This window comes from Lepisma saccharinum, chromosome 2 (assembly GCF_977018435.1).
Source record: "Lepisma saccharinum chromosome 2, izLepSacc3.1, whole genome shotgun sequence".
In the NCBI taxonomy this organism is placed as follows: Eukaryota; Metazoa; Arthropoda; class Insecta; order Zygentoma; family Lepismatidae; genus Lepisma; species Lepisma saccharinum.
Genome location: NC_139230.1, coordinates 23,786,326 through 23,798,717, shown reverse-complemented (window position 1 = coordinate 23,798,717; position 12,392 = coordinate 23,786,326). Strand labels below are relative to the sequence as shown.

General features: G+C 37.2%; 1 protein-coding gene across 1 annotated transcript in view; it reads right to left on the bottom strand.

The window, feature by feature from the left end:
• Positions 1–12,392, bottom strand: part of Taf3 (TBP-associated factor 3) — a 65,758-nt gene that overhangs the window by 8,071 nt on the left and 45,295 nt on the right. The window contains exon 7 of the mRNA XM_083117157.1: positions 6,313–6,775. Coding sequence (XP_082973283.1) covers positions 6,313–6,775 — 463 coding nt within the window. The remainder of the gene's footprint in view (positions 1–6,312; positions 6,776–12,392) is intronic.

Sequence of the window (12,392 nt, the reverse complement as noted above, 5' to 3'; positions counted from 1 at the left end):
CAGTTCGTTCGGGAACTTGTTTTGCAATCTTGTTTCGAAAATTTCAAATTCCCCCCCCCCTCCTTTCTCAGAATATGTCACGTGTTTGGGCTCTTCAGTTGACAGACACAATAAATGCTTGGTATTTACGATGCTGTTTTCCTCCAAGCTTCCAACGCTGTGATTTAGTACTGATAAGGCACACATTCTTCTTTCTGGTGATCCAGCTGAAGTAGTGGCAGGGGGGGGGGGGCAAGGAGAGAGGGGATTGGATGAGGTTTGGCAGGTGTCAGCTTTCTGTCGCCTCTCTGTTAGAAATGCAATGAAGCTTGACGATAGCCAGAAGCCAGAAGCATGAGTCTAAAGCGTGCGTCTATCCAGAAGTATAGACAAAACAAACAATTGCAAAGGCTCCCTTCCCCCCTCTGTTAGGAAAGGCCTCACCATAAAACAGTTCGTATCATATAACAGCTCATCGATTTCCCTAATGCACAATCCTTTCCTTCCGGACATATTTCCACAAAGAGCCGAGTCAACAGGGAAGAAAGATTCACAGTAGCTACACAAGATGCAAGTATGAACGAAAAAAAGCAAAAGTTCGGGTTTTCTCCCCAAAGTAGCTGGAGAAGAGGGGGCAAAGTCCACATTTTTATGATTTTTTCATTGAAATTCGGGGGATGCAGCCCCCGCCTGTAACCCCCCCCCCCATGGTTGGGGCATCCAAATTTTACATGGTTGCATGCACTGATCTTCTGCCTGCAAAACAAAAGTTATCCGAAGTAGATTGGTCCCATGGTGTCAGTTATAACAATTTTATGAATAATATGCAAATTGGCTAAAATTCGATCGAGTTTTAAGTTTTGCCTTTATTATTCAAATTGTATTGCACCCACGAACATGAATCAAGTTTCATTCTGTTGCGGAAGGTCTATTCTTTGAAAAAAAAAAGCAAAAGTTCCGGTTTTCTCCCCAAAGTAGCTGGAGAAGAGGGGGCAAACTCCACATTTTTATGTTTTTTCATTGAAATTCGGGGGATGCAGCCCCCGCCCGTAACCCCCCTACGGTTGGGGCATCCAAATTTTACATGGTTGCATGCACCGATGTATTGCCTGCAAAACAAAAGTTATCCGAAGTAGATTGGTCCCATAGTGCCAGAGTTATTACGATTTTTCTCCATTATGTATACGAATTCAAATTTCCCGCTCAAAGCCTCGGCGACACTGGGCTTACTTTCGTCAGACCGCGCGGCGTACTAAGGGTTAAAGACTCCCCTGCAAGAAGGGAAGATTTCCAACAAAACTGTGAAGGAAAATTGTTTCCTCTTAAGTTCTGTGGTGGAAGATGCAGCCGTTGCTAATCGTGCTATTGCAGTCTGGTTAAAACATTTGTGAACTTCTACAACGACAAACCAAAGCTGTTGATGTGCACAAAGACTTTTCAGACAGTAAAAGAAGCTTGCCGTGATACTTTTATGGCAAAACTGAGTTTATTTTATTTTCTTGCCACAAAGCTAGAAGCATACTTAAAATGTTACCAGAAGATTCACCAATGATCCCCTATCAAGCATTCGACATAATGGAACTTCTTTATGGACTTATGACTCTGTTCATCAAGAAGGAAGTTTTGGACAAAACTGAAAACCATGTGGAAATGGTTAAAGTTGATGTCAACACAAGGCAAATCTTATGTACACAAAAGAAGTTAACATTGGATTTGCAACCTCGGACATCTTGAAGTCATGTTTGAAGGAAAATAAAGTGAGTGAAAAAGATGTTTTTACCTTCAAACAGGAGTGCTTAAAGTTTATGAAAACTTTAGTTAAGAACATCCAAGTGAAAAATCCCTTGAAATATCCAGTAGTTAGAATGTCTAGATGCCTTGATCCTAGATCTATGCTATTTGATGAGTGATGAGGATGAAACAACTAAATCCTTTACTCATTTGCTTCAAGAGCTTTCAGACAAAACTCTTTTGAGTTCAAGTGAGTGTGATTCAGCATTATTTACAATGAAACCGTTTCTTAAAGAAATTAAACCAAACTCTGCAGCATTTAAAGAGTTTGAGCGGAAAAGTCAACATTTGGACTCATTTTTTTAAACTCATCTCTCCAACAACAAGCAGTATGGTGACTTGTAAAAAGTTGTGAAACTTGTTCTGACCCTTTCTCAAGGACAGGCATCTGTGGAACGTGGTTACTCATTAATAAGGAAATGACTGTAGAAAACTTGAAGGCCCATAGTCTCGTAGCAAGAAGATTGGTGTATGACGAACTAAAAGACAAGAACATTCATGAGTTTGTTATGACAAAAGAGCTAACAAGTGCGCGTTCAGCAAGAATGAGATACCATCAGTACCTTGATGATCGAAAGAAGAAACAAGCCAGCAAAGAGAAGTATTTAAAGAGACAACAGGTAAAAGAATCTGTAAATGAGCCGAAGAAGAAAAAGGCCAGACTTCAGTTGGATTGGATTGAGTTGGTGTTTTAAGTCTGCTTTATGCACAGTAAGGCTAATCGGGACTGGCCCTACAGTTTAAAGTGGGATCTGAACTACCATATGTGCCTCCACCGGGTATCGAATCCGGGACCCCTTGATTACAAGGAGAGGACTCTACCACTATGCCATCGAGGAGGTCTGCCAGTCTTGAGAAATCAATGAACATTATGTTGCAGGAAGCTGATGATATGGCTATTCAAGCTGAAAAGAAGTCTGATTTTACTTTTTTAGCCAAATCAAATGCTTACAGAAAAAAAGCTACTGAGTCAGTAGATGAAATTTCCAAGATATCGAAGAAAATTCATAAGGTGTCTGAATCCCTTTAAATTTGTTTTTCAAATTCCTGAATTGAAAGTAGGTTGTAATATTGTCATGTTTATTAATATTATTTTTCTTTTGTTATTTTCATGACATAAACTATCATGCACAATACAAACAGTAACGCTATGTCCAACGTGGATACGAGCAGCGTGGTGCGTGCGGTGCGATGTGAGCAACGCGGCAGTCGTATCCGATCAAACCTGTAGTCTGCAATGAGCCCATCCTACGTAGACACGTGACGCATGCGATTCGTCCGCTCGCAACGCACGCAACGTTTGATTTTCAAACAGGTTTGTTTTGTATCGCATTTGCCGTCCGGTGGCTAGTCGCCAAGAAATATGGAAGGGCTTATTGCAGAAGTGCAAAGATGAAATGTGTTGTGGAATAAAAGAAACCCTCGTTACAAAGATAGTTTAATTGTTGATAAGGAGTGGGATTCCGTAACTGAGAGTACAGGAATTGCAAGTAAGTAATAATGGAATACACATACAGTCTTCACGTTTTAAGTATTTGAAAGTTGTGAGTGGATGAACAAAAACATCAAATTGTATTCACTGAGAAGTAATCACAGAATACGGTTCTTACATTTTCTGCTGCTCTCGAAGCGTGGTTGTTTGCCTTCGAGAGCTGTAGGTTCCTGTCCATCACATTTTCGTCCAAGACGTTTACAAGAGAATCTTTTTCTATATCAATTATAACATTATGCAGAATGCGAATTGCTTTAACAATATGAACAGCATGTTGTACACTAGTTTCAATTGGTTTCAATAGGATCCTAAATTTCGCAGAACTTATGCTGAAGGCACACTCCACTGTCATTCAAGCATGCGATAAACGATAATTGAAATATGAGGCGGCTGTATTATTTGAACTCTTCTTTTAGAATATGGTCTCATAAGATATGTTCGTAATGGAAATTCTTCGTCTCCTACAAACACAAATGGGTCTTTTTGATGGAAGTTGGACAGCTGCAAATCTTTTGGTAATGATAAGAAACCATTTTTGACATTTTGATAAAGTGCTGAGTTAGAAAATACTCCTGCATGACTTTCTTTGCCATATGCACCCACATCGATCATTAAAAATCTGTACCTTGCATCAACAACGGCCAAAAGCACCGAACTGGAAGCCATGTTCGTCGCAACTGCTCATCACAATCGCACGCAGTAACGTTGGACACTCCCGGCATTCACGCACATATCTGCAGTGCGGCGCTCGCATCACACCGCATGCACCACGCTGCCCGTATCCACGTTGGACATAGTGTAAGAGTATATTATACTTGGTTTAAGTAGTGGTAGCGTCGTCACCTTGTAATCAAGGGGTCCTGGGTTCAATACCTGGTGGAGGCACATAGTGGTTCAGATCCCACTTTAAGCTGTAGGTCCAGTCCCGATTAGCCTTATTGTGCATAAAGTGGACTTAAAAAAACACCAAATCAATCAATCAATCTTTTTCCTTGTTTTCTTTCATCCAAAGCACCATAGAAATCAGAACGTTTCTTTATTTTGTGAAGAACTTATTTCAACCGCATTTCACATTAGTGTCATTATCTTGAATGGAATACTGTTGCCATATTCAGAAACAGGATTTAAGCTTTACAATGATATATAACATGATAGGGTTCCGTAAACATGAAAAATCAATGCAAGAGTTCCAAAATCATGGAATGACCCTGTATGGTTTCATGTTGGCTGTCTGAATTATTCCATGCATAATACGCGCTACAGTTTTAGGGGCAAACATTTTGGAAAAAAGTGCACATTTTACATGAGTAAATGCGGTAATACAAATTTGGCATAAAATGCAAACTCTGGCTTTTTGGTGAATTTCAACACATTTTATGCTTAAAAAAATACCATGAAAATACAACATTCACAGTTGCAAGGGCCTGAATACATGTTTTGTTAAGATTACAATAAGAATAAAGTAAAAATTTTAACAAGGGCCAATAGTGACTCATAGGATCCCTTTGGCAAGTTTTCAAGGACAAACGATAAGACTTGCTTTGTTTAGCATAGACCTCATTTTCCTTCTGGATTTTATATCAGTGTGGTGTTCCAGAAAGATTCCTAAACCTGAACTTACAGCATGTGACAAGAGCTTTTGAGTAAAAGGAATATGGCCTTTAATCCAGCAATTTGAAAATTCATATGAGTGAATATTGCAATTTCCAAGTTACGTGGGAATGTAGAGATTCTGTGCAGAAACTTTTGGTGATAGGCACAAGAACAAAGTAAAAGAAAAACATGATGATAAGGTTTAAGTCCAAGCATCTGTAAAGAGCTTGTTTCAGGCAGTAAAATGATGAAAGTAAGTTCTTTGGTGTACAAAATTTTCAAAACCTTTATGAAGATAAACCTCCCATTCAAGAAGCTAGAAAATCCTCATGTACAAAGCTGGATTAACAAGTTTTTTGAGGTAAGTTTAAATATCATTTTTTTAGTGTGATTGATCTATGTTTGTATATTAGCAAACATTTTTTATTTTTGTGAATTAATGACAAAATATGAATTTAGAAATAAATGTTAAAACAAAATAACAAGTAGAAGTTGCATTACTGTTGCATAACAAACATTATCAAATGGGAAATGATAATTTTTGGATTCATTTGGTGTATTTTACTTTGCTTTGTGCGACTTTTGGCTAATTGCAAAGATGAGGCTGAGTGGTCATCATGCTGTGCTAACCACTCTGCCACAGAGGTCTGCTTGGCATAATTAGAATTCAGCAATCTAAAAAATGAAACATTGTTAAAGGCAGTGCTAATTTAGGTAACCTACTATAGCATGGACACAATGAATATAATCTTAGATACATTTGGCAGAAAGGTGAGCTAAAATAAAAATGTGACTTTGGGGAACATAACACCAAAAACGAAGAAAAGTAGCACCAATTTTGGAAAAAATCAAGGTCTCTAATGATCATAAATCCACAGTATACTTTACTACTCCCTCTCTTTTTGAGAGATGCATACAGATTCAAGTTCAGAACACAAAAGACCACCTTGCACTGAATAATATACTATTCAATCACAGCTACCTTCATTTTGAACTTTCTTCACTTTAAAATATCTTTATCATAATTCTTGGCTTGTTAAATCAGATCATATGCTGTTTGTTAAAATTCAAAGTGTAACTACAATTTAGATCTATCATCATTCAAGGATGAAACATTTGTGATTGAGTCAGACAGAGATTGCTACTGTTATGAAATCATTAAAATACATCTTAAAAAATTCCCACAATTTGTATTCCTTTTGGCAGTGAAGCCAGATAATGGTAAAAATGGTTATACAAGATGCAAAGTTGTTTTTCAATATAAGATATAAATTGTAGGTATTTCAGCATATATTTCAAGAAGTCCCTAACAACAGCAATTTACTCCAGATGGTACATAAAACCATATATTCACTAGAAGACACATCTTGTTCCATATATTTCTTTTAAACATTTCTATGTGGAGAACAAAGCAAGCTACCAAAAATCCCAATTCAAATAAGGAAGAATTGACTTACATAGTAAAATGCCACTGTCTCCTTAGTACCATCTCCATCTGCAGCAGGCTTCTTAATATTGTCCCTAATTTTTATTTTAGGAGAGGTTTTCGTTGGTGCCTTTTTAACTTTTGAAGTTGAAGCATTTTGGTTAAACTGAGGTGGAGTTACTGGAATTGAAGATTGAGCCATTACTCCTCCAGATGGCGGTGTTTCTGTAAATGGAGGTGTTGGTACTTCTGAGGATGTCTGTTCCGATGACTGTGGAGTTGGTGATTGCTGAGGCTGGACTGTTGAAGTGGTTTCTGCACTAGATTCCTGTTTTGATGATTTTGTGGTAGGTTTCTGTTTAGGAGGACGAGTTATTAAAGCAGAGAATTTGGCCAAAACTGGTGACGGCGGTCTCTTTGGAGCAGACTCTGAAGTAGTCAATGTTATAGTATGTTCACTTTTTTCATCTTTTTTGATTACGGGCTTTATGACTCTAAGGGAAAGGAAAAAAAATAATAAATTGAAGAAATAAAATTATGCACAAATACATACATGGAAAATCTATGGTTTTAGTTTAATAGCTAAATTATTTTCTAATTATACTTCTCGACGTGAATTCTATGACAGTAAATACACATACATGGAAAATATGAAATGGTTTGTTACAACTAAGTAATCTATGTATTCTTGTAACACGCATTATCTCATTAATCTATAGTGATAAATGGGAAATGATTTTAGATTCTAGAAGGTTGGAAATATTAATTTTTTTACATTCAAAAATATTTTTTTTTAAAAAAAATGTACTAAAAGTTCAAAATGCAATTAACGTCTAACTCAATTATGAACTTATATTCAAATATAGAACAAATTTATTTTCTTAAAAATCTGAGCCCTAACAATACACATGTAACAAACATTCCAGCTTAAATTTCAAACTTTACTTATATTTTTCTTCTTACTTTCTACGAAGTTGGTTGGTTTTAAGTCCACTGTATGCTCAGATCGATTAACTGGGACTGGGCCTACAATTTAAAGTGGATTTACATTAGGCAAGGACAGATATGACATTTTTGTTGATACTGAAAAACAAACATAACATTTGTAGATACTGATAAACCGATAATATTCTATTTATCCTACCTAATCTTACCATAAATACTGTCACAAAGTTTTAAGTAAATTGACACAAAGTGCTGAGAGATATTTTAATATCCTAATAACATTACTGAAATGGATGCATTACAAATCAAAATCACAAATCAATATTCATAATGGCCACCCTTAGCACGCACACATTTAAGTCTTTGTGGCCACGCATCAATTGAATTACGCAACACATTGACTGGAAAATGAGCAACTGCCTTCAGAAGAGACCAACTGCTTTAAACTTTCAATATTGGGATGTCTCTTCTTCCAAGCCATCTCCTGAAGCTTGGACCACAATTTGTAGTCCAAAGGGTATAGGTCCGGACTTGCAGAAGGCCAATCTGAAGTGGAAATGAAGTCTGGAACATTTGCTATGAGGGCACGCTCCATTTCTGTGAAAAAGGGGTCAAAACATCAGCCAAAGTGTACCAGAAGACAGTGCTTGAGAGACTAGTCAGTAATGTCAACAACACCCTCTTCCATGGTTAGAACTGGAGCTTCTAGCAGGATTCAGCCCCAACATATGGGGCCCAAACAACACAGCAGTGGCTGGAGGCAAATGTACCAGACTTAATTTCCACTTCGGATTGGCCTTCTGCAAGACCTATACCCCTTGGACTACAAATTGTGGTCCAAGCTTCAGGAGATGGCTTGGAAGAAGAGACATCCCAATATTGAAAGTTTAAAGCGGTCGGTCTCTTCTGAAGGCAGTTGCTCATTTTCCAGTCGATGTGTTGCGTAATTCAATTGATGTGTGGCCACAAAGACTTACGGAATGTGTGCGTGCTAAGCGTGGCCTTTTGAATAATGATTTGTGATTTTGATTTGTCATGCATCCATTTCAGTAATGTTATTAGGATATTAAAATATATTTCAGCATTTTGTGTCAATTTACTTAAAACTTTGTGACAGTATTTATGGTGAGACTAGGTATATAAAATGGCAAGGTCAAAACATTGACATATGACAGCATTTTACTGTAGCATGTACATTCCTTTCTGTTAATTCATCAGAAAAATTGTTCATATTTTATCCTGGGTTATTGTCTTTGCAGCATTACTTTACTGTTTATCTATTTATATATGCAAGTGTCAGAGTAAATCAAGAAATTTGGTAACAGTTCGTTATATTGGAGACACATTTCTTTATTTTTACAGAAGAAACTACTTATGGAAATGAGTTTCTGTAGCATTTTGAAAGTTTGTGGAGGTATTTTCTCACCGTAGAATGCTGCACAAGAAGAAATAAGCACTTTTGATATAATAAACTTGCATTTTGTGCAAAGCGACAACATTATGCCATTGTTTCCATTATGTACCTGCAGACGGCACGAGCATCGAAAGTCACGTGGTCTCACCAGTGTTTCCAAATGTGCCCTTTTTTTACGAGATTTTAACTAGCTTACCTAACCTAACTTTGCCGGAAATGGTCCGTGGGGCTATCGTGAATGGTTCGTGGGGTTATCATGAATGGTTTTTGGGGCTATCTGTCAATGGTTTGTGGGGCTATCATGAATGGTTTTTGGGGCTATCATGAATGGTTTTTGGGGCTATCATGAATTGTTTTTGGGGCTATCCATCAATGGTTCGTGGGGCTATCGTGAATGATTTTTGGGGCTATCTGTCAATGGTTTGTGAGGTTATCGTTAGAGCTAGGAATTTTAGGTGCTGCACCTTAAATTTTTTTGTTTGAAAATTGGTAAAAAAGTGACTCATCCCCAAAATAAGCACGTATTGAACTTTACTCATGGTGTTTCGGTTGCACCTTTTTGCACCTTTTTCACAATCTCAGAACCTTTTCCACCTTTTTCACAATCTCAGAACCTTTTGCACCTTTTCGCCCTTTTTGCATCTTTATCATTTTTTTTTAATACAACTCGCGTGCTGTTTAACCTCACCCACATTTGAGGCACGGCTTCTTGGCACGCGATTCTTGTGTACCGCACAACAATGAATCGGCTTTCTTCAGTTCTTGGACGTTAATGTAGTAAGCGCACGGACTTTAAACAGTGCCAACAATGACGCGTTACAATTGCTAGAAGTTGTGCTCTTTTTGTCCTATGCTGTATTGTTTACGAATTGTTGTAGGAAAGCTGTTTTGTTTTCGTTTCCTTCTCCCATCTCAGCGAGCAAGGTAACTGTTGCAGTCTGTGATCGACTGATCGATGCATCGGATTTGCTTGTTCACCATGCCAAAACATAAAGTAAATGTTGGGAAACTGCAGGACATTGTTAAACAGTTTAGCGGTGACGGCATTCAGAGTGATGGATCTGTTCTGAGGTGTGATGTGTGTGATATTTCTATTGCTCTTGATGACAAACACCAACGCACTCGGGTTGTGCAGCATATACAAAGTGGGAAGCAAGTCAGGAATAAAGAACTACGAGATGGTAAAGGTGGGAAGCGATAGCAATTCATTGGTGAGGCGCTTGCATCTTCGAGTTCCAGAAATACAAATGAATTTTTCAGTTGGACAGCAAGGACATTTTTAGCGTATGGAATACCTCTTTCGAAACTTAACAATCCTGTCATGAAATCATATTTGCAAAAATATACTGGGAAGTCAGTTCCAGATGAGAGCACCTTAAGGAAATCTTACCTTCAACCTCTTTATGAAGCTAAAATCTCGCAGATCAGGCAAGTAGTAGCTGACCATCCAGTCTATTTCATACTAGATGAAACCACAGATAGGCAAAACAGGTACGTTTTGAACATTTTAGTAGCACCTCTCAATGGACATCAAGTGAAACCCATGCTTTTAAAAACTTATTTTCTCGGCAAAACAGATAATGCAAGTGTAATGCAAAGTTTCAATGATGCATGTTTTGTATTGTGGCCAGAGGGCGTAAAATATGATAGAGTGTGGTTAGTTCTTACAGACCAAGCATCTTACATGTTAGCTGCATTTTCTAATCTGAAGAATATGTATCCTAACTTAAAACATGTGACCTGCATTGTTCATGCTTTGCATCGAGTTTGTGAAGCTCTTAAAGATGAATATACATATGTGAACGAATTTGTTTCTAGCATTAAGAAAATACTGAAAAAGGTTCCTTCTAGAATACAGAAGTACGTAGAAATTACGAAACTTCCACCACCACCCTCTCCCATCCTCACTAGGTGCGGTACATGGTTAAAAGCTGTAGTGTTTATTTGCAATCATTTCTATACAATATCGAAATTTTTAGATGCTTTGCCTAGTGATTCCTCAGCTGTAGAAAAAGCGAAAAACTTGCACTTAAACAGGAATTGCAAGATGAACTCTGTATTGTACATGGCTTCTCTTTCCTTACTACTGCAATCACAAAACTGGAGGAGCAGTGTCCTGAAAAGGAAGCACAGTGGGTTGTTTTGATGGATGTGCAACGAGAGCTGCAAGGGGTCGGGAAAAGGAAGTTAGAACAAAGTTTAGCCAAAAACTCTGATCTTCAAGAAGTCACAACCAACAAGGATGTGGATTACCGGTTGAAAACAAAATATGCACCACTTGAGTCTGTTGACGTTGAACGTTCTTTTTCAACTTTCAAGTATCTGCTTAGTGACCGCAGATGTAGCCGCACTCAGAAGAACATAGAAATTTCGAATGTAATCTATTTTAACAGTTTTCGAGATGACTGATTCTAAGCAATTAAGAAGAAGCATGTTTTCCTTTATGTTGCTTTCTAATGTATCAGAGAATTTTCTTTGCTTAGTTATATTAAACGATTTAAAACCGAGAATACTCTGTGTGTTTATCCAGACAAGTTGAATCATATATGTATGGACTGCTCACAATAAATTCTACATCTGAAAATTAGCACCTATTTTAGCACCTTTTTTGGCAAATTTTTGCACCTAAAATTCCTAGCTCTAGTTATTGTGAATGGTTTTTGGGGCTATCCGTCAATGGTTTGTGATGACATAATGAACACGAAAGTAGGTATTTTCGGTTAAGAAGGTTGAAACACTGCATACCCACTCCAAATTGACAAAACACAAGCACGACGCGCGATGATCCGCAGCTGTGCGTGCCAAATTGTATGTTCCGCAATGGAAGAAAGGAACCAAAAAATTACTCGTAACGTGAAAAATTGATGTTATAAAAAGCGTAATGGAACCTTCAACTATGTTCTGCAATACACAATTCGTAAGTACAAACCATGAGAAACACAAAATATCTGATTTTAATGTGTCTCCGATATAACGAACTGTTACCAGAAATGTTTGCACTTTGGTTGATTGAACTTGAGACTTTTTTATTACACAATTACAGCATTAATATGCAACTAAAGAGGCTCTAGATCAATAATAATATATACTTATCTGCATATTTTAAATGCAGTGCCTACATAATGCTACCCAGTCAAAAAAAAAAATTAATGTCTTCATACCTGTTTTCTACATTAGCACCAAATAATTAAATGATAAAGTTTTTGAGCTTATGAAATTTTGTGCACAACTACTGAAACTTAATTTTGTAATAAACAAAGTTAACTAGAACACTACACAAATATGTTGATAATTCTGTCTGATTTGTTAACAATACAATTAATGAAGCTCACAGACAGAAGTAGCATGCTACACACTATATGACTCAGCATGGATGTTTTAATTTATTCTGAGAATTCAAAAATGAATAACATGCTTTGGACATAAACTAACATTAATAAAAAAACAAAAGTGATGAAAATGGGAGGTTAGGGAATCATGGATACAGGTGGAAACAGCTGAAAAAGAATGAGTATATACAATACTGTTGTACACAGATCACAACATAAACTGCATGATGAACACATTTTTGTTACATGACTTTAACCTTTAGCAGGGTGGACCAGCACAATGTAACAGTAATTAACACATGATTTCTCCAAAACTGCAGATGATATTTCAGTTTATTTTTTTAGTTCATTTATGTGCATATAGAGGTATGACATTCTCAAATTGCAATGCAATAGGACGATTGGGTGTTTGTCAAAAGCTGG